Source organism: Miniopterus schreibersii (assembly GCF_964146895.1).
Source record: "Miniopterus schreibersii genome assembly, chromosome: 11".
NCBI classification, from domain to species: domain Eukaryota; kingdom Metazoa; phylum Chordata; class Mammalia; order Chiroptera; family Miniopteridae; genus Miniopterus; species Miniopterus schreibersii.
In genome coordinates this window covers 43,268,255-43,296,251 of record NC_138111.1, presented here as the reverse complement: position 1 = coordinate 43,296,251, position 27,997 = coordinate 43,268,255, and the positions used below count along the sequence as shown (strand labels likewise).

General features: G+C 40.3%; 1 protein-coding gene across 2 annotated transcripts in view; it reads left to right on the top strand.

Moving 5' to 3' along the window:
* LOC308563617 (histone-arginine methyltransferase CARM1-like) overlaps positions 1-27,997 on the top strand; it is a 181,626-nt gene that overhangs the window by 138,218 nt on the left and 15,411 nt on the right. For both annotated transcript variants that reach the window (XM_081150837.1, XM_081150838.1), the window contains exons 6-9: positions 8,004-8,181; positions 12,946-13,036; positions 24,846-24,927; positions 26,075-26,160. In XM_081150837.1, the coding sequence (XP_081006963.1) occupies positions 8,004-8,181; positions 12,946-13,036; positions 24,846-24,927; positions 26,075-26,160 (437 nt within the window). The remainder of the gene's footprint in view (positions 1-8,003; positions 8,182-12,945; positions 13,037-24,845; positions 24,928-26,074; positions 26,161-27,997) is intronic.

The following is a 27,997-nucleotide window of genomic DNA, read 5'->3' as shown; positions in this document are numbered from 1 at the left end:
AGAAATTTATCCAAGGAAAAACCTAGTGATGTCAGCCTCATAGAGTCCATATACATAAACATGGGGTTGGGGGTGGGAGTGGGGGGCCATACTGGCCTACAAGACAGTTCCATAGGCTACTTCTGCTCTTGGCATTTTCTCCCAGACTCCCTTACAGGAAACCTTCCTTAGCTTTGATATTTAGGGGTTCAGAATAATGTGTTCGATTTTCTCCATAAATCCAATCCAATCTACTTCCTGTCTTCTAAAATTTCTTCAAAATTTCCCCTCCCTTGCTACTTCTTTTTGATTAAATTTATTGGGGGACACTGGTTAATAAAATTGTATAGGTTTCAAGTGTACAGTTTTATGATACATCATCTGTATGTTACATTGGGTGTCCACCACCCAAACTCAAATCTCCTTCTGTCACCATATATTTGACCCCCTTTACCCTTTACTGCCCCTCCACACCCCTCTCCCATACTGTTATCTGTGTCTGTGAGTTTTTGTTTATCTCGTGTGTTCTTTTGTCACTTTCAGTTTTATATCTCACGTATGAGTGGAATCATATGGTTCTTGACTTTTTCTGTCTGACTTCTTTCACTTAGCATGATCTTTTCAGGATCCATCCGTGTTGGCACAAATGGCAGTATTTCATCTTTTTATGACTGAGTATTATTCCATAGTATATATGTACCATATCTTTATCCAATCATCTATCGAAGGGCACCTCAATTGTTTCCATGTCTTGGCCACCATGAATAATGATGCAGTGAACACAGAGGTGCATAGATCTTTGCAAATAAATGTTTTGGAATTTTTCAGGTAGCTCCCCTGAAGAGGAATTGCTGGGTCATATGTAACTCTATTCTTAATACTATTTTCCATAGTGTCTGGACCAGTGTACATTCCCACCAGCAGTGCATGAGGGTTCCTTTTTCTCTAACCTCTCCAACATTTATTACTTGTCTTGTAGATAATAGCCATTCTAATAGGTGTGAGGTAGTATCTCATTGTAGTTTTGATTTGCATTTCCTTAATAGTTAGTGAAGTTGAGCGTATTTTCATATATCCATTGGCCATTTACATGTCGTCTTGGGAGACATATCTGTTCAGGTCCTCTGCCCATTTTTTAATTGGATTGTTTATTTTTTTGTTGCTGAGTTGTACGAGTTCTTTGTATACAGAGGTGAGCAAAAGTAGGTCTGTAGTTGTTTGTATGGAAAAATACATGCAGGTTATGATTATCACAATAAATAAATAATAATACAAGAATAAGTTCTGTTTCATGTACTCACAACTGTAAACCTACTTTTGCCCATTTTTGTATTGAGTATATTAAACCCTTGTTGGAGCTGCTGTTTGCAAATATCTTTTCCCATTTGGTCAGTTGCTTTTTTGTTTTGTTGATGTTTTCTTCTGCTGTGCAGAAGTTTTTTAGTTTGATATACTCCCATTCATTTATTTTTGCTTTTAATTCCCTTGCCGTTGGGGTCAAATTCATAAAATCCTCTTTAAGATCAAGGTCCATAAGTTTAGTAGCTATGTTTTCTTCTATGTAATTTATTGTTTCAGGTCTTATATTTAGGTCTTTCATCCATTTTGAGTTAATTTTTGTATATGGGGACAAATAGCCATCTAGTTTCATTCATTTGCATGTGGCTTTCCAGTTCTCCCAGCACCATTTATTGAAGAGTCTTTCCTTTCTACATTGTATGTTTTTGGCTCCTTTGTCAAAAACTATTGTCCGTATACATGTGGATTTATTTCTGGGCTTTCAACTTGGTTCCACTGGATTGTGTATCTGTTTTTTGGCCAATACCATGTTGTTTTTATTATTGTCACTTTGTAATGTAGTTTGAAGTCAGGGAGTGTGATACCACCAGCTTAATTCTTTTTTCTCAGGATTGCTGCTTCTTTTTAATGTTCATGGATGTAAAGGTTTCCTCCTGATTTATATAGTTTCCTGCCTTTGTGTGGAATCCCAGAAAATAGAGGCGACAAATATATTTGCTTAGATCCCTGCTTTTGCTAATATTTTTCTTTAAAGAAAATCACTTTGCTGTTTTTTATAAAAATAGTCACTTGTAATGAAGAATTAAGCAGTTCAAAAGTTTAACACAGAAGAAAAATTTAAACCATCATAATAGTAATTATTAATATTGGATGAATAGCATTCCAGACTTTTTAATACAAATATAAAAAGAGAATAATGGCTAGAGAGAAATCCTTTCACAAAAATGAGATCATATTATCTGTAGTGGTGTAAATTAAAAGTATTAAATGAAATCAAATTTTATTAAATTTAACAGAAGGAAAAGGAACTCAGATAAAAAAGAGAAATTTCTTAACTTTAAGTAAGTGTGTCTTCATGCATAGAAAAATTACTTCCTAAAAAATTCCTTTAAAATTATGGAAAACAGTTGGAATCATTTTTTTTAACCTCATGATAAAAATTCACTCCTTCCTATGAAAAATAAATGAAGTCATCAACATTCTCATATTTCTTTCTTCCTCTTCCCTTTTGTTAGTTATATATTGTTTTTTTATTGTCAAGGTGTAATGGAATTCTCATTGAAATATAAACAAAATTCATTTAAGTTTTTAGTATTTGTTTTATAATTTAACGTATTCATTCCTAATCATTAGTCTTTTATTTTAGCTTTTTTACTACCAATTTTTTTTTTAAATCCTCACCTGAGGATATTTTTTCCATTGCTTTTCAGAGAGAGTGGAAGGGAGAGAAAAAGAGGGGTAGAGAGAGAGAGATCGATGTGAGAGAGACACACCAATTGGTTGCCTCCTGCACGTGCCCTGACCAGTGCCAGGGACCGAGCCTGCAACTGAGGTACAAGCCCTTGGCCAGAATCAAACCCAGGACCCTTCAGTTCCATGGGCCAACGCTCTAATCACTGAGGCAAACCGGCTAGCGCCCAATTTTTTAATTTACCTCTTAATTATGTGAATTTTTTTGTGGGGGGCGGGCAAAGCATTTTTTAAGAAGTGCTTATGAGCCCCATATACCCTGAATTCTTTCATGTTAAAACTGTGAATAGCACCTTCTGGATTTAATCTTCTTTTGGTCACAATTATTTTTCTTTTAAATTCTTTAGACAGTGTTCTATTGTTTTCTTAAAAATGAATGCTACTAAAGAGGAATCTAATGCCAGCCTGATTTTCTTTCACTTTTAAGGTGATTTGTTTTTCTGCCTGAGTGCCCAAGGAATTCATTTTATTTTTCTTTAAATCAAAATCTTAAGCAGAATGTATTTTCATGTTACTATTACTATATGAAATTTTTCTGTGACCACTATGTATTTTTTCTGTTAACAAATTCAATATTTTTCTTCGGGGGAATTTCTTTTGGTATACCGTTGAGTGATTTTCCATTCCATTTTTCTGTACATCTGAGACATTAATTACCTTTATGCTGTTTTGTTTTAATCTGTCTTTCCTTTTAGCTTCTTTCTGATTGCAGAAATCAGTTTGTCTTTTTTAAATCTGCATTCATTATGATAATCTCAAACTTTTCTATTAATAGCATCATTTTAAATTTCCTTTTATAAAATACTTCATGCATACAAAAATAGAGGTGAGTATAAATATAATCAAATAAACACATATATACCTACAACCCAGTTTAAGAACTAGAATATAACTACATATTAAAATTTTTATATGCCTTTCCCAGATTCCATCTCTCCCTTCACTCCCAAAATTTATCAACATCTTGAGTTTTATATTTAGCGTAAAAGAGTTCTAAAAAATAGTGTAGTATGTCCTAGTCAATACAGTTTACTTTGGAAAACATTTGACCTTTTTTATTAAAGGAATTATGCTATATATTCTCCAGCAACCTGCTATTTCCCCCCTTAAAATTCTGCTTATTAAATTAATTTATGTTAACACGTATATATGCCTCCAGTTCTTTCTTTTTCACTGTTGAATAGTACTCAGGGTTACCACCATTTATTAATTCATTTCCCTGTCACTCATTACTTCATTTTATTTTGAAGTTTTATTTTATAACTACCAATATTATTATAAAAATTTTGGTATAGGTTATCTTCTATACATGTTCAAAAATTTCTCTAGAATTCATATTTCTAGAAGGTGATATTTTTAAGCTTTAGAATTAAGTACATCTTTAGCTTTACTGAATAATGCCAAATGGTTTTCTAAAATTATTATATAATTTGAATGTAATATATTATTTTCTTGGATATTTATTGTATATTATTCTATAATTATGTTGCTTTGCCTCTTGATTTGTTTCCTTGGGTCTAAAATCTCCCTTTTAATCTCAGTTCTATTGCTTTATCATCTTATCTTTAAATTCTTCTATTTAATCTATATTCTCTTTGACATATATTACTTTGTATTTTCTCATTCAATTTGACCCTTGAAATAACACTGTAGAATTGATACTATTATTATTATTCTTATTTTAAGAATGACTTAAGATGGACTTCCAAGAAATTATGTTTCTTGGCCACAGTCTTACAGCTAATAAGTAGGGGATTCACAGCCAGCACCCAAGTATTTCACCTCCTAACTCTTGCTGTTTCCACTGCTTGAAGATGAAATATAACTAAGTACTGTATTGCGTAGTGTAGTCTCTAAGACTAATTAAGCTTCCAGACTGAACAGGCATAAATAAACAACACATATATGACACAGGTCACTCCATGAAAAGCCTCCCCAATGAGACAAGCACAGCAGGATGCCCGGTAAAATTGCCCCTGATCTGTCTTGGAAGTTACTGTTGTGAAAGGATGAATTCTACTGCTACTGCCACCTAAAGAGTGTGTGTGTGTGTGTGTGTGTGTGTGTTAAGCAACTGATAACAAGTGACAGGACTATTGAAACAAGCGTTTGAAACCCAGTGTAATACCAAAGAAACAGGATGGAAATAAGAATATTATGTGGATTTACTTGAACCTTGATGATATCTGGGGAGAAGAGGCTTTGTTTGGAATCTCCCTCCATCCCGAAGGGCCAGGTCACACGGTGAAAACCAGTGCATGTGGTGGATGGCAGAGCCTTCCTCTGCATTAAGGGCCTTTACAGCACTTGGAGGGACATACTGACGTTTGTTTTTTCCTGGAAAGGATAGTTCTACTGAGTTTCAGTTTTGGAAGAAAGGTATATGACGTGACATAAATGATCTGTACTGAGAATGTTGTAAACCAAAGATGAAGGAAGGCAGTAAGACTGACTCAAAAATTAGTATATGTTTTGTATCTGGAATTAGCTGCTCTTGTGTCTTAAAGGTATTCTTGGTTGAGTTGATGTCCTATTTTCAAATATCTTTGTCAAGAAATTGTATTGAAACCTAGGCTTATCACAGAACTCTTCAGTGTTTGTTTCCTAAAGGTTGGTCTACGTGAGATCCATAAATGTTCCATGAAAAAAGCCTGCAGAGTATTCAGATAACTTTGGGCATGTTCGATTTAACCATGTGAACTGGTCTAAAACATATTATAGAAAAAAGGTTATTTTTATATTACTTAATATATATTTACAAAATATTATATATTTTTATAAACAGAGATACACTAAAATGTCTGCTAGGAAATATACCCTGCTTACATCTGGATGATGGGAATACAAGTGATTTTTATTTTCATGTTTTTGCTCATCTACATTTCTTTTTTCAGTGAATAGTATTTTTTAATAAATTTAATATGACAACAATAATAATTTTAATACTTAGCCCTTAATATGCTTTATCTTGTGTTAGCCTCAAGCAGACCTATGAAGTAGGCACTACTATTATTATTTTCATTATATAAATGCTATTTTTAAATTCCAGATTTGAAGCTATTAGGAACTGGACAAGTTGCTTCAGGCAGAAAGGAGAAAGGAGAAAGTGGAAATGAGACATATCTGAAAGGCAGAAATAGAAAAAATAGTAACTAATTGTCTGTGGGAAGCACCTATGTATGCTTCCAGGATATTGAGAATTTTAGTATTAGTGATAAAAACAGAATCAAAGAAATTCAAGGTTATATAAAGATTTTAATAAGTCTGGCCAGTGTGTTTCAGTGGTTGAATGCCGACCCATGAACCTGGAGGTCACTGTTGATTCCCGGTCAGGGCACATGCCAGGGTTGTGGGCTCGATCCCCAGTAGGGGGCATGCAGGAGGCAACTGTTCCATGACTCGCTCTCATCACTGATGTTTCTCTCTCTCTCTCCCTCTCCCTTTCTCTCTCTGAAATCATTAAAAACATATTTTAAAAAAAAGATTTTAATGAAATTTAAAGGAAAGGTTGGTTTTCAAGAAGCAGCTGGGGTTGGCTCCTGTTGATATCAAGGAGAACCAAGCACGTTGGTAGAAACGTTTAGGTGCTGGCTGGAGCTCAGGTGAGTGAGGAACCTAAAGGTGTAGTTTGGACAGTCATCCGCATGGAGCCATCGTTAGAGCCACGCACACGAATGGACTGTCCTGAGAAGAAAATGGACAGAGAAAAGCAGGGCACTAAAGGCTTTAACTTTAGGCCTTGTCTCTATATAGTCCCATGAACTCAACTAACATGTGGAATGATGATAGAATGGAATCCCAAGAGTACTTCTGCATAGATAAATGTTGACAGAGGATGACATTTTCAAATAGTTTTTCCTTAGAAATTACCTGATTTCTTGTTTTAAAAGTAAAAAAGACATTTAATAAGCTTATAGGGCACATGTTGGTGAGCAGCACCGTAGAAGATAGGATTTGAGGTGAAAGATACCCTAGCCATGTGAAGACGTGATCAAGTGAGAATTGAGTCACGATAAATTCATGGTATGCTGCATTTAGAATGAGAAGAGATCAAGTTAGGAAAAGATAAAATGGAAGGTCTCTGTGTAGAAATACAGTGAGCAAAGATGTAAGAGTCCTGGGGTCTCAGAGAACCACAACTTGAAAAGGAATGTGCTGTATATTATGCTGGTACGTGTAAGGTGTTTATTAGGAAATACTTCTTTCAGGCAGTAAAAAGACATAAATGTAATCATGCAATCACCTTGTCATATTGGGCATTACGAAGACCTATATTAGAAATATAATAAATACATTTCTCTTCAAGGCCCCTCTTTTAAGTGAGTTCAAAGTTATTAAATAAAATACAGAGGACATCAAAGAAAAATGACTACATAACTAATATGTACTTCTAAAGACAGGTTAATGAACATGGTGTTATTTTTGGAATCAGAAGATTAAGGGATAATTTAATAAGGATCAAGATCATTAATTTGGGCAAGGTTAGTGTACTGAACTTCTGGCATCTTTATTGTAGGCAGAAAATGGGAAATAAGCTGAAACCATTAGTAAAAAGCAATCTTCCAAAAAGTACCTGTGGATGTACAGGGAGGGGCAAAAATAGGCTTACAGTGGTGAGTACATGAATCACGGAGTTTATTCTTGTATTATTATTTATTAATTATTGTATTACTTATTTGTATTACATCTGCAAACCTACTTTCGCCCACCCCTGTGTATACACACATACACATCTAAATCTACAGTGTTTGTATAAAGAGTGGAAGGTAGTTATTTGTATGTGGTACAATTATAGATGTTTTTATTTGTCCCATATCTGAATCTTCTAATTTATCCATATTAAACATGAAATATTTATGCAGTAAGGGGAAAAAAAAAAAAGTCTCCCAGCTGGGTGGCTCAGTTGGTTGGAACATCATCCTGTGCACCTAAAGGTTGCAGGTTCAATTCCCAGTCAGGGCACATGCCTAGGTTGCCAGTTCAGTCCCTGGTTGGTGTGGTATGAGAGACAATAGATGAATGTTTCTCTCTCACACTGATGTTTCTCTCTCTCTCCCTACTTCTCTCTCTAAAATCAATTAACATATCCTTGGGTGAGGATTTTTTTTTAAACCAAACTGTTTAAAGTGTTTATAGGAACAAATATGTCGCTTCCCTCTCAACTCCATCACACTGTCAACCCCTAACCTATGAAACTTAGTTTTTCTAAGAGTCTATGTAACAATAATACCAGTACTCTATTTTATCTTTTTCAGATACTAGTGGAAAATAACCACCTTTCAGACAAGATCATTGTTCTGCCAGGGATCATTGAAGAAGTCTCACTTCCTGAGGCTGTAGATGTGATCATTTCTGAACCAATGGGATACATGCTGTTCAATGAAAGGATGCTGGAGAGTTACCTTTATTCCAAAAAATGGCTGAAAGCAAATGGTGAGTTGACCAATCCATGTTTAGAAAATAGGCTAACTTGTCTGTAAAATTTGCCATCTTTTTCCCTCATATTTAAGTCTTGGCAGAAAAGTGGAGAGAGCATTTCTATTCCACCAATTCTTTGATTTTCTCATCTTATTCTGTAAAACATGAGGTTAGTCTCCAACCACGAGGACATTGATGGCTGTGCTGCACAGGACTCAGTGTGCAGGACTCGGGATAGGTGACCAGTTCAGGGATAAGTATTTTTGTCCTGGCTCTATCACATTCTTCCTTAAGGAACTTGGTCTAACACTTGACCTTTTGACTTTGATTTCCTCACTTGTGTGGTTAAAAATACTCTCTAAAGCCCTTTCAAGTGTTGGCTCTTTATAATGTAATAAACCCTCTGGGATCTGCTAGTTCTTTCTGACATACTCTCTTTCTACAGCTTGTCTTTTTCCCTGTGATCACTGCATATAATCAAGAAAAAAATATAAAGTCCAATCATTTTTATGCTCACCAAGTGTCTGCATGTGCTAATCAATTTGCATGAATTATTTTATGAAAACCTTACCAAGTGCAAATGATGTTTTTAACTTATTTGAAGAGTTAATGATGAGGATCATGTGATTTTTATATTCCCTCCCCAAGGAATACTTGGCAACACCTGGAAACCTTTTGGGTTTTATAACTGGGGGAGGAGGTGCTGTTGGCATCTAGTGGGAGATGACGGGGATGCTGCTAAACATCCTTCAATGTACAGGACAGTCTCTGCATCAAAGAGGTATCCGGCTAACGTCAGTAGTGCCAAGATTGAGACCTAGCTTAGGGGGATAGACTCGGAAAGACCTGGCACAATGAGGAAAGCAAACTAACAAGGACTCACCTTTAATAAGTGACAGAAAGACCCTTACACATGCTGTCTACAAGAGACTCACTTCAGATTGAAAGACACACAGGGACTGAAAGTAAAGGGATGGAAAGAGATATTTCATGAAAATGGAAACAGGAAAAAAAACACACCTGGGATAGCAATACTTGCACCAGGCAAAATAGGCTTTAAAACAAAGGCTTCAACCAAGAGACAAAGAAGAACCCAGCAATTCCATTCTGAGTACTTACCTGAAGAAATCCCAAACACTAAATTAAAAAGACACATACATCCATGTGCTCATTGCAGCATTATTTACAATAGCCAAGATATGGAAGCAACCTAAGTGTCCATCAGTAGATGACTGGATAAAGAACTGGTACATATATACAATGAAATATGACTCAGCCATAAAAAAGAATGAAATCTTGCCATCTGCAACACGGATGGACCTAGAGGGTATTGTGTTGAGTGTAATAAGTCAGACAGAGGAAGACAAATACCATATGATTTCACTTATATATGGAACCTATAAAACAAAATAAACAAACAAGCTGAACAGAAACAGACTCATAGATGCAGAGAACATTTTGATGGTTGCCAGCTGGGTGGGGGGTGGGTGAAAAAAGGTGAAGCGATTAATAAGTGCAAATTGAAATTGGTAGGTACAGGATAGTCATGGGGATATAAAGTACAGCATAGGTAATGTTAATAATATCATAACTATATGGTGTCAGATGGGTACTAGATTTAGCAGGGTGGTCACTTAGTAAGTTATATCTAATCAATGGGTTGTATACCTGAAACTAATATAATATTGTATGTCGACTGTAATTGAAAAAAAAACTTATTTAAAGTTAAAAAAAAAAGTGGCAGAGCAGGGGTTTGACCCCAGGCCTGTCTGACCTGCATCCCACACTCACCGCTCCTGCACACACACTGACTCCATTCTTCACCTGGGAGAGTGGACATTCTAACAGCCCATGTTCTTCAGTTAAGCATAGAAGGCAACAGTCGTATCTCTCATGAGAATTGCAGCTTCTTACCTTAATTTTATTTCCTTTAAATTGCTGGTGTTGTGCCTCCCTACCTTGATATCCAACGATGACAAAATAGGGACTAAAAGTGAAACTCATACTTACCCAAGAAACACAGTAGATGCCTATAAATAAAGCTTGAGACTCATCCATAATTTCCTACATGTTTTCAAAATTTAGGGATTCAGAAATATGCACCTAAAAACCTCCCATGCAAAAATAGCCAAATAAACTCAGGAAAGTATACCTAATGTCAAGAACTTCATTAGTGTTCCTGTTGTAAAATAGCCCAGGATGATCTTGGAAACATTGTGTCCAAGTGATAAAATTGAACTGTAGGAGATGAAGGACAGGAGAAAAACTGCTTAGATTTCCTCCTCAGTGCCACCTAGAATTTTTATATATTTTTCTGATATTTTTCAAATGGTGAGGTGCTTTCGTGTGATGAGATTTTACACATAGTTAATTAACATGCAACTGATTGAGGCTCTCCAAGCTGAATATTTCCCCAGATATTTGAAATGGGTATGAAATTTTATATTTGGCTATGTATCTTTAACTAGACAAGTAGAAATAAATACTGATTTTATCAGCTTTGTACCCTGTGTGTTCCTGAGGGAAAGATGATTGATTTTTTTTCTAATTATTTTTATTTTCCTTCAAAATAAGACATAGTTTATAACATCAAATAATAATAAAAGGCTTATAATGAAAAATAGGAACCTTTTGCCACATCTCCTCCTATCCTGACACTGCTCCCTTTCAGCTCTATTTTTTGTTTCTCCTGTTATTTAGCTACATGTCCATATGAAGTTACCCTATTGCTATTCTTGTCACTGCCGTTGAGAAGTTAGCTTTCCCACGTGTCATCTCTCTCCTTCTTGATGCACCCTCCCCTCCCTCATCTCAATACATGTATGCAGGTCCTCGGGGCCTTAATCTAAGCCTTGGGGCCAGATGAGTTTCAGAATTCAGAACCTGGAGGGCTTTGGAAAGGTGATACACTCATATACCACGTATTACTTAACCCTCCAGTCGGATCGGAGGCAGCGCTCCGTAATGAAACACACTGTATGTATCTCTGCGACAAAACATATGAACTCGGATGCCAGGTGAGATAAATACGGACTATAAATAGACTCACTTCAGCTCAGGTCAGGTTTTGTCATCAAAAGATGTTTCAGACTTACAGAAATCCGTTGCTTTTGCAGAGCAGAGCTTTTTAGAATTCAGAATTTAATATAAAGAAATACGGACCTAGGTCATCATTTGGTTAGATCAGTAATCAGTGTTTATATTATTATGACAGCGTAAGCGTCCGGTGCCGAATCGGTGGCCTGGTAGGCGCGTGTGGTTATATATTTTTCTCATGCAGCCTGTTGCTTTTCCTGGAGTTGACTGCCTCTTTTCACCGTTAGCTTCGTTTTCTGTATAGTTATGACTAGTGTTTTTCATGTTTCAGCAGGGCTAGCAGGTCCTCCCGGTATTTGTTCTGTGGAAGCCTTCCTGCTGTGGCCCTCTGTCCTCCACGGATCCTGTGGCCTGGCTGCCATCCTGTGGCACTTTGAGTTTCTCTCCCCATTCCTGTGTCTTCCTCTTTCTTGGTTTACACCATCATTTCAGCAAAGAACATTCTCTAACAGGTTCTGGAGAGAGGAAGCTCGAGAAGTTACTTTTTATTGAGTCTGGATCATCATATTGCTGGGTAGAGAAGGTTAACTTGGGAACGATTATTACGCAGTATTTTTAAAGCATCTTTTTCTGGTTTCTGGTTTCTAATACTGCTGTTGAGAAGTTCAGTGCCGTTCAGACTCCTGATGCTTTAGAGTGACATACTTTTCTCCTGTGACACTTTCAGTATCTTGTTTTTATTTCTAGCCTTCTTACTGTGAAACTTTTTAAATTCTCCTGCTGGATGTGGGGTGAATACGTTGAATCAGAAGACATTTTCTTCAACTCTCAGAATATTTTTTATGTTTTTACCTTTGATGATTTCCTCTTCTCCACGTTATCTGACATCTTTGGAATTCTTTCCTACTAGGCTTGGGCTCTGAACACCCTCCTATGAAGCGTCCCAAGTTTACATGCACTTTTCTAAGGTTGTCTAATGTCCTTCTATCGTGAAATTGAAAAACCACCAAGCAATCATTATTGTTTTAACACCAGTGCATGAGATTTAGATGGTGACATAGGAATGATGTTACAGTCATGCTTTTTCTCTTGACTGCCTCTGAAAATGCCCCAAATAAAACAATCTGTTCTATTTTAATAGACTTTGCACTAAACTGTGGGGCCATAGGCTATCGAATGAGGTTCCACCCCTGGGTTTTGTCCCTCCACTTATTAACTCTGAGACGGTGGCTGAGACACTTAAGTTTCCCCGTTCCTTATTTTTTCTCATTTGTAAAGTAGGTATAGTAATAGAACCCACTTTATATTGCTATGAGGCCTAAATGAATTAATACATAGAAACCCCAGAAAGAAATGTTCAGGGCAAAGTTAACAAAATCAAGAAAGTTTAGGTATTACTAGTTTTGTGACAGCGTCTCCAGCTTCTTAGGCAGTCCTCCTTTTTGAAACAGGGTTAATAGTTCACCTGTCTTTCATATGCGGTTTAACAAATGACTGTGAAAAAGGGTCTCCCTAAAATGACAAGAATAACAATGCTGATCACCAAGTCTGCCTGCTCAGAAAGGTCTTATTTCAGGCGTGCTAGGCTGGGTGTTTGTTTGCCAGGCAAAATCGTATTTTAGCTCATTGTGTAATGACTGAAATAGATGAAAGAATGGAATTGGTCAGGTGGCAGGCACGTGGACCGTTCATGCAGAAGGCAGTAGGAGTCAACTTTTGGGTCTTTTGTCTTTTGCTCATTAGGAATGATGTTCCCGACATTCAGCGACATCCACTTGGCCCCTTTTTCTGACGACCAGCTCTACATGGAACACTACTCCAGAGCCAACTTTTGGTAATGTTCTCTCTTCCTTTTTTCCCCTTCAGGGTAAAGCGAAGTTTCTAGAACGATTGACATCTAGGGTCACATATTGGGGGCAAGGGCTGTCCTATGCACTGTAGAATGTTTAGCAGCATCTGTGGTCTGTACCTGCTAGATGCCAATAGCACCTTCCTCCAAGCGCGACAACCAAAATGTCTCCAGACATTGCCAAATGTCCCCTTGGGGACAAAATCACTCTCTATTGAGAACTAGAATAGACAAATCAGAGAGCTGCTTATGCACTATCAGATGGCCCGGAGACTACCCTGAGGCTAACATGCATCTTTCCCCTGTCTGCTGTAACTTCCTTTCCACTTTTCAGCATCCACTTCATTGGCTCAAGGCTGTGGCTTGTTAGAACATGCCTTTGAAGAGAACACATCAATCAGTACACCTCAATGTCAATGAGTTGATCATTTTTTTTATTTTTTTTTTTGAGTTTTCCAAATTAGCTGTTGGCTTTTGGGCAGTTCACTTCATCCTCTGAGATTTGGTTTCCTCATTTATAAAATGAGAGAAAACTCAAAACTCCTTGCAGTTCCAAACCACCATTCCTTCTGGCATCCTTTCCTGCGAACTGGTCTTTATAAGGAGAAGGAGGGGAGGAGAGCGATGATACTGGGCCTACGGGCGGGAGACACAGAACACATGGCATCCTAGTGGGAATGTTCAGTGTCTGGGAGGGGCACAGGCATTTGCTGGCACATGGATGAGAGTGGATGCTAAAATTGAAGCTTTGCGTCCTAGCTGAGGTAAGCAGAACCCTCCAGGAGAGAGATCCAAAGTTCATTTCCCAGGGTTTCTCTTGGTAATCCTTTCTCTTTGGTGAAGGGGCAGCAAATAGGAGGTGCTTTGGTTTCCTGGGTTACAAATTCTATAAGTAGGGTCAAAGGACTAAGATTTTTCTTTTTCCCCAATTTTTTCTGGCAAAATAGGCTTTCTTACTACAGACTCATAGCATTTCATGGCTTCTGCTCAATCAGTAATTCTGAAACTTCAAGCCAGAGACTTTCCAATGGGGGTGAAGGACCAATTGGTGTATGGAGGGCAATGAGATGGAGGAAAAGTTAATTATGATTACTGTTCTATAAGGTCATGCCCACCTTAAATGCTTATATTTTAAACGTGACCTCCTGATGCAGTGATAAGTTGGAGAGTTAAGAATTCAGATACAAGAGTAGACTGTATCTGTGGGGGAGGTTGGTTGTTGAGGCATTTCTTGTGTGGCCTTCCAACCATACCATCTGCGGGCAGCTTACTACCTTAAGAATATTAATGATCACAGTGGACTGGCTGGGCTCCCCATAGCATACAAGCATGCTGCTATTTAATCTAAAAAGAAAAAAACCACCTTTTTTTTTATATCTTACTACCACAGTCAGCCACCATCCCTCTAAGTCCCCTTGTCAGTACTCAACCATCTCCAGTTACCCCCTTCAGTTTGTCTCAAGATACTCTACCAAAACCACTTTTAGCAAGGTCACCGGTGCCCTGACCTCCACATTGCTAAATCCAGTCATCAGTTCTCACTTCTCAGCTTATTTAACTTACCAGCATTTGAGTAGCGTTTGAGCAGAATTTGAAACACTTATTGGCCTCACATTCTTTTGATTTTTCTCCTGCCTCACTGGTCACTTTCTCAACCCATCGTCCTCTGGTTGTTACTTATCTCCTTACCCTCTTGATGTTGGAGCGCCCCAGCATGCAGTCTTTGGACCTCTTCTGTGTCCACAGTTACTCCCTTGGTGAGTTCACCCATTCCCAGAGTTCACATACCATCTATATACTAATGATTCCCAAGTGTCTCTCTCTAGCTCAGACATGTCCTGTGAACACCACATTTTTCCACAGCCAACTGCCTACTGGAAATCTCCCCTTGGAGAGACTTACTATGTCTAATACTCAACTTCTGATCTCCTCCACCCCCATCCCAAACCTGCTCTACTCACAGTCTTTCTACCTCAGTTGCTAATAAGTTTATCATCCCAATCACTGAGACCTCAAACCTTGAAGGCCTCTCTTTTTCTACCCGGTATGTAAACCATCAAGAAATTATGTTCTACTTTCAGAATATATTCAGAATCTGACCAATTCATCTAATCTCAATTATTGCAATAGCTTCTTAACCCATCTTTCCCAACATTTCCAAAACCTTTCAGTAGGTTTTACCCAATCTGGCTCTTGATTTCCTACTACCATGTTTAATCAGCTCTATCCACATAGGTTTCTCGCTCCTCAGACTTATCGGACACGCTCCCACCTCAGGGCCTGTGCATTTCCATCTGGAATACTTTTCCCTCAATATTCATGGGTACTTCCTTCACCTCCATAAAGTCTTTATTAAATGCCACCTTCACAATAACATCTACCCTGACCACCCTATTTAAAAATGGCAATCATACCACTCCTAATCCCACATTTTCTGCTCTGTGTTTCTTTCTCTAGCACTTACCACCTTCTAAAATATATATTATTTATTTATTTATTATTGTTTATTTTTTGTATCCCTCCTGATAGAATATCAGCAACTGTAAGGGCCATAATTCTGTCAGTTTCCACTAATGCCTCCCAAGTACCCAGAACAGTGCTTGCCACATGGTAGGCCTTCAATAAATATTTCTGAATGGGTAGAAACTTTAATCTCAAGCATGTACAGAAATAATTACTATTAAGATATTAGCTGATATCTTCCCAATTTTTCTGTTCTTTTTTGCAAAATAAGAGTTGTACCATAAATACCATTTTATAGCTTTTATTTCTCTTTTTCTGACTTTGACAATACCTTGTTGACATTTTCTTATATCTTTTAGATATTCTTTTGCTGTGGAGCATTTCTTATATAGCTCTCTCATAATTTACTGACTCAAGCTCCAATGTTGAATGTTAAATTACTTTAATTACTATTTTAATCCCACAAATTCTATAAGAAACAACACTAAAGTATTGTTTCTATAGTCTATAAGAATATAGAATTTTATAGAATTCTATATCCTAAATTCTATAAGAAACAACGCTAAAGTAAGTTTCCTATTATAGAAATCTCGATGTGCATTCTGATTATTTCCTTACAATAAATTGCTAGAAGCAGAATCACTGGACCAAAAGGTGTGAAGAAGGAACTTTAAAGATTGTTCTTATATATTGCCAAATTGCCCTGTGGAAGAGTTTTACCAATTAACACTTCTACCAGTGGTATATGAGAATGTCTGCTGAGTCTTGCCCATAAGGGATATGTTATTTTTTTAAATGCCAATTTGATTTGCAAAAAAAAAATGGTGGCCGGTTTATTTTTAATCTGTACTTCTTTGATAGCTGGTGCATTTGAATTATTTTATTTTTAGTCAATAAACACAAAAAATATTTTTGAAACCATATAGTTATCAAAATGTACAGCCTTTGCTTTCTTTCTAATTCCCCTCCCTTTATAACGCAGCTTCTGCATTAGACTACTAGCATGTGGTTGCACTGATCCAGGGAACAGGTCACGGTGAAAGCTTGCATGATTTCTGTTAAAAGAGGGAAAGAAGTGGAAATGCTGGCCGAGAGGAAGGAGAGGGGTGCAAAAAAAAAAAAAAGAAAGAAAGAAATTTGGGTGCATGCTGAGGGAGTCAGCTGAGAGACTGGGGAGCAACTAACAGGCTAAATAAATAAGATCATCAGCTATGATCAGTTATTAGTCCTCCCCTGACTTTCCCACCAACAATGCCTGACACCCTTGCTCTTCACGCCTGGAACGGAAACCTGGTTGTCCTTCCTTGCTGGCCCCAACTGCCCAGGCCCCTCCCCGTGACGATCCAAATCTCCAGCACTGGCTGACTCCAGGCTAGTTGTTCGGTGCCTCCCCCTTCCTGCCTGCACGCACTTCCTGACGGATTTCATTCAGCCCCTTGGCTGTCAAGATTGCCTCTAGGCTGACAGCTCCCCTAGTCAGAACTCCAGCCCAGATCTCTCCCTGGAACCAAAGACTTTGGATGTCCATCTGGCTGTTGACAAGTCTACTTAGATGTCTGTCGGGTATCTTAAATTTAACATGTCCAAAGGCAAGCTGCTGCTCTTCACCGCCACCCCCATTACATTTATTACAGTTACAGAACATACAGCATAGGCCAACTGGCAGCAGTTAAAAGCTGGATGAATCAGACTCTAGAGCCAGACTGAACGGTGTTTAATTCTTGGTTCTGTCAGTTACTAACTATGAAACCTTAGCCAAGTTAATTCAGTCATTCTGAGACACAATTTCCTTATTTATAAATTAAAGATCACAATATTACCTACCTGGGGATAGGGGAGTTTCCATTTCGGGAAAGTCTGAGCACACTGCCAGATGCTGAATGTATCTATCCCAGTTGTACATTCAGGGACTGAGAAATAACCACAGGGTGGGGATGAGCCCCTTGGACACCCTGGGTGATGGACTTGGTCCAGATCTCATTTACTACCCGTCCTCCATAAGCCCTCACTAACCAGAGGCATCCTAAATTCCCTGGTATCAATATCAGTTCACTCTTTTTAATCTAAAATTCTTTTAAAAATCAAGATCATCTCCTTTCTCCAACATAGTTGCTTTGTCACAGAAACCCAGGTTCCTCAGGAGAAGGATTGGGGACTATTTAGCACAGGTGCTTGTGGGGGTACTGCAGAGTCCTTCAGGGGTCTGGGCCTTCACTTCAGTCATGGATCGGTGGTCTCGATCCATAAACCAGACCTGTACATTAGATCTGCAAATTGGGTGAGGGACCCACTTTCCTTTGTGACAGCTGATGCCTTCCTGCTCACCAGCTAGCATCTTTGTTGTTGTTGTACAAATTGAGTACCATTCTAGTGACTGTACATGTCTTTCACCTCTGGTAACACTAGTATTTATTAGCAACCACCACAGATCCCTTATTGCCACTCTAGCCTTGCAGTCCAACACAGTAATTATGTCATTCTTGCCTATGACAGTTAATTACTGCTTTATTGCTTCTGACATTCTGAAATTCCATCCAAATTGTGCTCATTGGGAGCATAACTTAATGGCCACCTTAAGCATCTCAAAAATTCCGCTGCTCCCTCACTGATTTATTCCCAGTCACCTTTATGAAAGGAGGGTTTCCTGGACTTTGCCTGAGAACAGTCAGGTGGAATGTTCTCACATATTCTATAGTAAATTCATCTTTTAGTTCCACCTCTTGGAGCCTTCTGACCTTCTCCTCAATACTGTGCTGCAGAAGTTCTGGAATCTCGATCTCATTAACTGCAGGCCATCATGATGACCAAGTTTCAAAGCAACTTCCTGCAGACCATTAGGACTGGTATGTTGCTGGAGCATCGAATCCTATGAGTGCTCCATGCCAGTACATTGCACCCTAACCTGACTTGTATTCTGCCCTAGTCCAGCACCCTTAAAATCCATTCCCATACATATTTTCCTGGTTCTTAGCAGAAAATATCAACCATCTTCTGCAGTTTCTTAGGTGTGTCAGTTATCTCCTCCTGGAATAGGAATCGTACTGACTGCCCAGGCTGTGCTGGAGTTATCAGCCTGACAGCAGCGAGGGACCGTCAGCCTGGAGGCAGTGGGCAATAGTGAGGCAGATCCTGAGGGGAACAAAATTATCTTGCAAGACACAAGCTTCAGAAGTTGTGCAGTCTTCAGGCAAAGGGAAGCTATTCTCTGCTGTTGACAGGGACAAGAATTCTGCTTCTAATGGCCTGAAGGGGTCAAGGGAGTTGAGAAAGTGTTTTCAGGATTCTCTGCCTTGTCCACTCAGCTATCCCAACCCCAGGTCTCAGAGCCCTACTCTTCCTCTGTCAGAGCTCCAATATGATACCTAAGACCTGTCAAGGTTGCCCATCCAATCTCCTTTACAGCTTTTGTATTATTACTGTTTTACTCTCTCATTTTGGGGCGAGGAGACGGGGTAATTCTAGTTTCAGGAATTGTCAAATTCTGTACCTGATTTTCAGCATGGCAGGCCTGGGAGCACCGAGGAGATAGGCATTTCCTTAAATTCTGCTAAGAAAACCCTCTGGGTTTCACAGTGTGTCTTAAGTTAGGAGTTGGCTTCCCTGAGAATATAATTTTCTTTTTGCAATGCTTCCAATGCTGTTCACAGAAGCTTGCCTACCCCTCAATCCATATAATTATCATCACCCCGAAACTTCAAGCACACCATCTAGACCAGTGCTTCGCCTTCTACCTTTACTGCATCCTGATGACCACCAGTGGGATCATTAGTAACTGTCATGAAACTCATGCCAAGGGTTATCCCCACCCCCACCTAGCAATGAGGATTCTATGGCCATCAAACTGGTGAGTAATTCTACCTCAAGAGTCTACATTCTAGGGCCACACCTCATTTTGACTGTCTTTGTTTGAGGTCCCCAAGAGCCGAGATCTTAGGCAAAGCTTATAAACTACCACTTTGTTAAAAAAAAAAAAAAAATGCAATGCCAGTGAAGCAAGAATGAGGAGAGAGTGAGGCAGGAAGGAGGGAGCCGATACAGGAGCACATTACTGAGCCGACCACTGTGTGGTGTGAAACATCAGGACACTGCTTGATCTCAGGACCGTCTTCAAGAAGCTGATTGAACCACATCTCAGAACAGATTATACAGAGGGGGAGAGAGAAGCAAATGTATCCGCTGGCTCTTACCTTCCCGTTGGTCTGCTGTTCCCCTTCAAACTCATGCCAAGGGTTATCCCCACCCCCACCTAGCAATGAGGATTCTATGGCCATCAAACTGGTGAGTAATTCTACCTCAAGAGTCTACATTCTAGGGCCACACCTCATTTTGACTGTCTTTGTTTGAGGTCCCCAAGAGCCGAGATCTTAGGCAAAGCTTATAAACTACCACTTTGTTAAAAAAAAAAAAAAAATGCAATGCTAGTGAAGCAAGAATGAGGAGAGAGTGAGGCAGGAAGGAGGGAGCCGATACAGGAGCACATTAACTAGCTTCTTCTGGATTGTACATGCATGGGCACTGCATGCGTCTCAGGGCATCTCATGCCGCAGAGTCAGCAGGGATGCCCCGGGGCAGGAGGGGAGAGACACATGGTGCAGGCCTGAGGGGAAGCGCTGTTGGGTTGTGCTCATGTGGGGTCAGATGAGCCCCCACCTCGATATAGCAAGAGCAGAACACAGTGACTGAGGATTCCAGAGACAGATAAGACTGAATGGATCTGACACTTAGAAGGAGATATACCACTTAAGGAACCAAAGGAAAGGAACCAGTTTTCAGAGTATTGTGAATGAATGATATGCATCCATCATGCCGACAAGGGCAGATCCAACTGAGTGATATCAGGGATGCCAGTGGTGGATGACCTGTGGTCAGTTGTTCTTTACAGAGATCAGAAGTCTGTGCCTGCAAAGGATAAGGGAAGATGGATGTAGCAGGAGTCTGCCACAGGCAATGAGAGCTCCCATCATGCACCTTTCCACTCTGAATCTACTAAATGCCTTTCTGACCATGGTACTGCTGAGAAACACATTATTTTTAAGGAAATCCATTCAGCTAAATGGACAAGCTGCTAAATTCTACTGCGCAGATAATGGATGGCTTGTTCCTTGGCTAATTCTGCCTCCAAACTGAAATTTCTACTAAAAGTTCTTTTATAGGTAGAGTTTGAGGCCTTCTGGTCTTTTCCAAAAATATATTGGGCCCTAATAGTCACTGGTTCATTGAAATACCACGTGGAGCAAATAAGAACATTGCAGATTACCATGTGATACAACCAAATTTTTGTGGAGGCTAAGTATATGCGGAGTATCACAGAGAAGGAACTTTTGCAGGAATACTACCATGACCAACACATAATGTTTGGATTTTCATAGGCCACTGTCCTTGTTTCATTATATTTCAGTGAAACCTGGAACTGTAATTTCCTTTCAACTACCCAGTATTTTTTCTTGGTATTTCCTTCACTTCTCTGTTTATAGCTGCAGCTCTTGATTTCATCTAACGTTTGCTTATAGAATAAGCCTCAGTTTCTATATTCATCTTTTTTTGTAACCTATGTCAAATTAATAGCTCTTCCATGATATCCTGCCACTGGGCCTACACACATGCAGACCTCTGTAGTCAGGGACGTAGCATTTCAGTTTCCGGGTCCTCTGTCATTAGAGCTGACCGTTTCCAGACAGATTGGCCAAGTCCAACAGACATCCTCCTTACCGTGCCCTGGCCTGAATCTAATTGCTAAAACAATCTAGTTTAGTACTCACAGAAGTAGGACTCCCTTGAATTAGGCAAAACTATTCATTGTGTTCATAGCACATATATAGGCAGATTTCTAATAACGGTTTTCTTTTCACTTTTGGTTTTAAGAAACCAAAAACTCAATGAAAAATGATTTAAGAAAAAGAATATTTCTGACTAATGTATCTGAAAAATCCAAGAGTAGATTCAGCTTCTCAGGTACAAATGGATTCAGGGCACAGGCACTCTCATTGGGTCAGGGCTGTTCCTCCCTCCTCCCCCTCCCTCCCTTCCTCCCTCCTTTCCTCCCTCAGCTCTGCTCCATTCTTGGATTGACATTCTCCTCATGGCAGCAATGTGGTTTCTAGCAAATCCAGATTTATGGACTCATAGCTCCATGTCTACTTCTCCTTTGCCACAGTAGGAGCAAACGTCTTAGACTTGACTCTCATTGAGTCAGATGTTTAACTCTGGGTCCATTGCCAAGGCCAGGGAAATAAGATGCTCTGATTGGCTGCAACTGAGCCACATGCCAACCTTTAGAGCTGAGGGCAGAGCCAAGACAATCCAAACCATAAGAACTGAAAATGGGGAAGAGGTAACCACCCAGAAGATCTGATCCCATTACCAGAAAAAAACTATTTGCTGGTAGAACAAACAAAAGATACCCACCACAGCTGTCTTGACTGATTCACTGTTCCTCCTGACACAGGCTTCCATGGGCCCAATTCCTACCCAAACCAGCAATGTCTAGACTCACATTGGCACACCTAGGAGCACTCCATGGGTTCCTTTACAGAATCACAGGCTTCCTCTCGCTTCTTACAAAAGAGCCACGGTCGTAAGTTTGGTTTCCTTTAAGGCCTGTGCACCCATTTCCCCCTGCTCCTTTATACTAAAAAGCATATTTTTACAAATACAAAACGTATATAAATATAGCACATGTAAAATCTAAGCTGCATTATTTTTGTGGTGTTTAAATCAGCAAAACCAGACACATAATGAGTTGAGCATCTTTATAAATACCACTCTGCACAGTGGTATGTCTGCATTCTGCCAATGCAGAAAATTGTCAGAAACAACCAAGCCTTGTGTCCTGCTGTATGTAAGGGAGGTACAGTATAAGAAGCCGAGTACAGGTACAATTTGTTCCTAGGCATGTATCCTTCTATCGGCACCCCACCAGGCCATCGCAGCCACCCTCTCATGCTGCGTTCTCAGCACCATGTGTGATGTAGGTGACATCCTTGGATCCTTGCTTTTGGTTTCCAGTTCTTAGAGTAATATGTGCCTCTCAGCAGGTTGGCACCCCCTTGGTTGTTAATTTCGGTAGAGCGTAGTGCATTAAGATACCCAAAAGTCATTTAATTGTCAAACAGCAGAATGGGTTTTCCCTTTCTCTTAGCCTCCTTCCTTTCTTTTTTTTCTTAATTTTTTGGTGTTTTTTAAAGGAAGGAAGCTTTTAACGGGAATGAGTGATTTTTTTGTTAGAATAAAGAAGCAAAGATTTTTATTAAAGTAAAATATTTGCGTTATACTATGAGAGGTTGTATTCATATGAGCAAGAAACAGGAGCGTTTGTGTTGGAGAAGCTCTCTCCTCTTGAATCTGGAAGACAGGGCAAACTTCTGCAAGAGAACCGAAGGCTGTACCACCCTCCTTCTAGACAGGTGCGGGACACTGGTGGGGAGAGGAGATGCGTGGAGGGGTCGAGGGACAAAAGACCAGGGTAACTAGAGGAGAGACAACAAGAGCAAAAGAGACGGGAGAGAGGAGGTTCTCCTGGGGGCTTCCCCGCACCAGGCTCTGCGTGGAGAAAGCGGAGCAGTTCGTGGGACGGGTTGCCTCTTTCTCCGCACTCTGGTATGTTTAGGCACAGGTAATAGTAAGGTGGTTTTCCTTCTGCACAGTATTTGCAGGATGCTCCAGATGCTGCATGTATTATGGAGAAGGTGGGGAGGGGAGTACGCTTGAAATTTGGAAGTCAGGACACACAAAAAAACACACAAACAGTGATTCTGCCTTATGTGCTCATAAAGGAGTCATAAATTAACTCAGAAAATAAAACCCACCTATGATGAAAACAATGGAAATGGTCACCAGCTTCCAAGTCAACAGATTCGTTTCCTAATCCCTCCCCCAACAACATATCTTAGGAGACCCAGAGAGATGCCAGCTCCCATCTGCTTTAATTATTTTATGAAGCATTTCAGGAGATTTGAGATTTCTAAGAATTAGAGATATGGTCCAGCCAGAAAGTTTTTAAAACCCAGGCAATGGGCTCTGTGCCCACAACTCTCCGTCTGCCCAAGGAATGGTGCCCACTTGCACCACACTGATCATGGCTGCTGGGTTTTAATTGGCACTGAACGCCCAAAGCAAATGGCACAGACTGGGCCCCTGAGAGCTGTGATTGCATGCAAAGAACAGAGAGCCCTTCTCAACCTCAGCCACTGCCCGGTGGGGGCTGTCTTTGCTCTTAGGGTTTTCTCTTTCACCTATTTGGCGAGGATTCTGGAACTGCTAACTTAGTCATATTCAACCCTGGTTGCATAGTAGAATCACCTGTTGCGCTTTGGAAACAAATGAGAGCCATTGCCCTAGTCCCCAGTGCTGATCTGAAGTGAAGTTTAGAGAATGACAGCAGTGACAAAATGCCAAGCACTGCTCAGAGTGCTTCACTTGTATTAACTCATTTAACCCTTACTGTGACCCTACAACATGAGCTTTTCATTGCTTCCATTTTAGAGATAAGGAAACTGAGGCAGTTCATGTGAGTTGCCCAAGGCATACAGCTAGTCTGTGGCAGAGTTTGAACAAAACTAGTCTTAATCCAGATGCTAGCTCTCCTCCCTAAAGAGCCGAGACCATTAGGCAACCTGACAAAGGACCTGCACTGTGCTCAGGGGCCAGCAGCGTGTTGGTGAGTGCTGCACTGCTGGCGCACTGGGGGGGGAAGCAGGATCTGTGTCACTTGTCAGGTTCTGTGGGCTAGATGTCACTGACCGTGGAATTGAAAAGTGTGCACAATGGACTGTGACAGCCCAGCTCCAGTTCACCAGACACAGTTGTTGCTCATTGTGACTGCCAGTGTCTGCCAGGACAGCAAAGGCCATCATGAAGGTGCAGACCTGTGGCTGCAGAACAGAAAAGGAAAATCTGTTTCCTAAAACAATAGGACTGTCCAGAGGCTTTGCAGACCTAAAGTTGAGCTCTGGGTTGGAATAATGAGAGGGCCCAGGAATTATATTTTGGGACTTGGACAATGTGTCACAGAGCACACAGCCACCTTGGGGCATGAGGTCAAGGATGGGAGCCCAAAGGCCTTCCTGTCCCCAGATGTAATTTTCTTCACCTCAGCTACTTCCTCCCTTCTCTCTTGTCCAACCACAGGCCAACTGCAGGTCTTCAGATTATCAGAGAACATTTTCTGCTCTGCTGCTCCCTACTGACCAGTTGCTCTTCACATGTTCTCATACTTGCTCCAGGGCTAACTAAGAGTACCTGTCAGGAGCTTTGCACACCACAGCTGTTGCTGGGCTTGGGGATTCACGTGATGGACAAGGTACATGGTGATTCTCTGTGCTGTCGATTTCAGGTATCAGCAGTGCTTCTATGGGGTCAACCTGTCCAGTCTCCGGGGTGCTGCAGTGGATGAATACTTCAGACAGCCAATAGTAGTAAGTGTGTCCTCTTTACAGGCTTCCTCCCCATGTGTTTATCTGTTGATTCATTCATTCATGCATTCATTTATTCATTCAGGCACTCTCTCATGAGCCTGCACACACGGTGCTGCCAGGCTCTGTGCTAAGCCATCACAGAGGAGCACTATGTTTCCGAGTCTTCCAGCTCTGATCTCCCAGTCAATTCGAATTCTCAGAGAATGGTGCTGTTGAAAGGAAGGAGATAGGAAGACTGCCTTTCAGTAACTGACTTCTAATTCTCTTACTGCTCAGACCCACCCCCTGCACACACTCAGCCCTCACACTTGTTCAATAATTCACATCCTCCCATTGATTCTAGTGATCCAAGGCATAATTGAAGAGGAAGCATTGTAAATAAATAGCTTAGAGCAGGAGCTTTGCTGTCAAACAGATTTGGGTTTTAATTGTGGCCTCATCCAGCTGCGTAACCTTGGACAAGTTTAAGTTTGCATTAGCTGAAACACTTTCCATTGTAAGCGGAAGGAAACCCAACTCAGATGGCTTAAGCTAAAATGGAATGACTGGCCCTCAAGAATTGCAAAGCCTAGAGATAGAGCTTGCTTCAGGGACCTGTTGCAGAAGTTCATACAATCCCACCATTGTCTGATTTTTCTGTTCTCTATCACTTATCTCCATTTCCTCTGATTAAACTCTGTTCCTAAGCAGCATCTCCCCTCATGGCAGTAAGATGCTGCAGAAGCTCCAGGCTCAGATTCTTATAACTCTAAGTCCCCCAAAAGAGCCTGCCTTTTCCTAATAACTTGTGCAAAGCCCCCAGAATTAGTTTAGATAAAGCCTGATTGTCTAGTGAACTTAGCTCCTGGGAAACTTCTTGGAATATGGAGAAGAGGTGAATTTGGATGGTCAAATAGCACCAAATGCCTGTTCCAGAGAATTTGCGAAGGTTGATATAACCGAGTAAAGCACAAAATACTCAATATTGGGTATATAGTAACCACTACATAAATGTTAGTTTGTATTATTAATATTATTCTCATTAAGCTCATGCATTCTAAATTCTAACTCTTACTGACTTAAAATTCCAGGAGGAAAGCTAGACGCAATCCTGCTTGAGTTCAGTCTATCCTGACAGAAAGATAGCATCTTTGTGTTTTTTCCCCAGGACACATTTGACATTAGGATTTTGATGGCTCGATCAGTGAAGTACACAGTAAACTTTATGGATGCAGAAGAGGCAGATCTCCACAGGTTTGTACCAATCAGTGATACTCTAGATTTTTTTTTTAATGTATCTTTATTGAGTTCAGAGAGAGGAAGGGGCAGAGAGAGAGACACACACACATTAATGATGAGAGAGTCATTAATCAGCTGCCTCTTGTGCATCCCCCACTGGGGATCAAGCCCACAACCCGGGCATGTGCCCTGACTGGGAATCGAACCTCGATCTCCTGGATCATAGGTCAGTGCTCAACCACTAAGCCATGCCAGCCGGGCGATGCTCCGGAGTTTTAAATCTCCCCTCTACCTCTCCCATCCCCAGAACTACAGTGCAGAGATTTCTTGCTCACTCAGGGAGATTTGAGGTATGAGTCACACACGGGCATGGTACATTAGTACTAGTTTCACTTATCACAATATAAGGGTAATGATGCCTCCTTCACAGGATTGTTTTAAGAATTGAGTGAGAAAACTTAAACAGTTATCGCTTGTACTTATGTAACCAGACAGTGTTCTGAGCCTTTAACATATGACTCAATCCTCACGGCAACCCCGTGCAAATGTTGTTACTGTTATGTCCATTTTACTAATGACAGATATGAGGCAATGTGGAGCAGTCAGCTGCATAAGGTCACAGAGCTAATCGGTGTCATTAGGGCTAGGATTTGAACCCTTAAGAAAGCTCTAGAGTCTGGGCTTTTTAACCGTTCACCCAGGCTGGTGCCCATAAGAATGACAAGAAGAGATCAATTTGTTGAGTGCTTACTACATACTAGGTACCTGTGCTAAATATTTTCCAGGCACTGGCTCATTGTCAAAGAAGGCACTAATCAACACTAGTTTTTTCCCTCTTTCCCTTTATTTTAAAGAGACTCTGCATTGAAGGCTCATTCCTCAGATGGTGATATGAATCCTCTTGGGCAACCTTTCACTAATATTTTACCCTTTCCTGAGAAGATCAATATTTGTGTGTTGTTTTTTTCTGGGTAAGAAATTTAAAACCCAGGCAGGTTATAATTTGGACTAATGAGGAAACAAGGGTCAGGCTTTAGAAAATGCAGCTGGCTGCCTCAAACCGTCATCTAGCTGGAGATCACAATGGACAAAGGGCAACAGTCAGGATGGGCCAGAACATGCTGCAGTAACAAAAAGAATCTTTAGTGGCTTGTAATAACTCAGGTGCCTTTCTTCCCAACCCTGTTTATACACCCTGCTCCGGTTTCAGCTCTGCACAGCATCCCCCACCCCAGCAGCCAGGCTGGTGCAGGAGCCTGTGTCTGCAACGATGCCCATCACCGAGGAAAAAGAAGGGGCCTGGCAAAGTGTGTACCGGCACTAAAAGTCTGTGCCTGGAAACAACACAAACACTTCTGTTCACATTTAATTGGCCGGAGTTAATCACATGGTAATACCTGAACTCAAGCAAGTGGATAAATGCAACCCTGCTGTATGCTTGGAGCAAGAGAACTGGCATGTGGGAACGAGTGTAATGACCACCACAGGTCCAGGCAAAAATGGACTCCAACTGGCTTCATTTGCTGCTCTGGGCTACCTCCTCTGAGTCCCAGGGAGATTTCTAAAAACTCTATTTTGGCTCTCCAGAGATGTCATCTATTCATTTGGGCATTGATTCAGCAAACGTTTATTGAGATCCTACTACATGTGCTGGTGTGTGCACAGGTACAAAGCGTAATTTTTAAAGTCTCCTCTTGAGGAGCTCAGAGTCCATTTAGAGGAATGCCAAAAATGGGAGGAAATAATTATAATGCAATACCATCAAAGTCAATGTGACACTTTAAAGTTTGCAAAGCATTCTCATATACATTATTTTTCCTCATTTGACATTCACAAGACCTTGTGAGGAAGT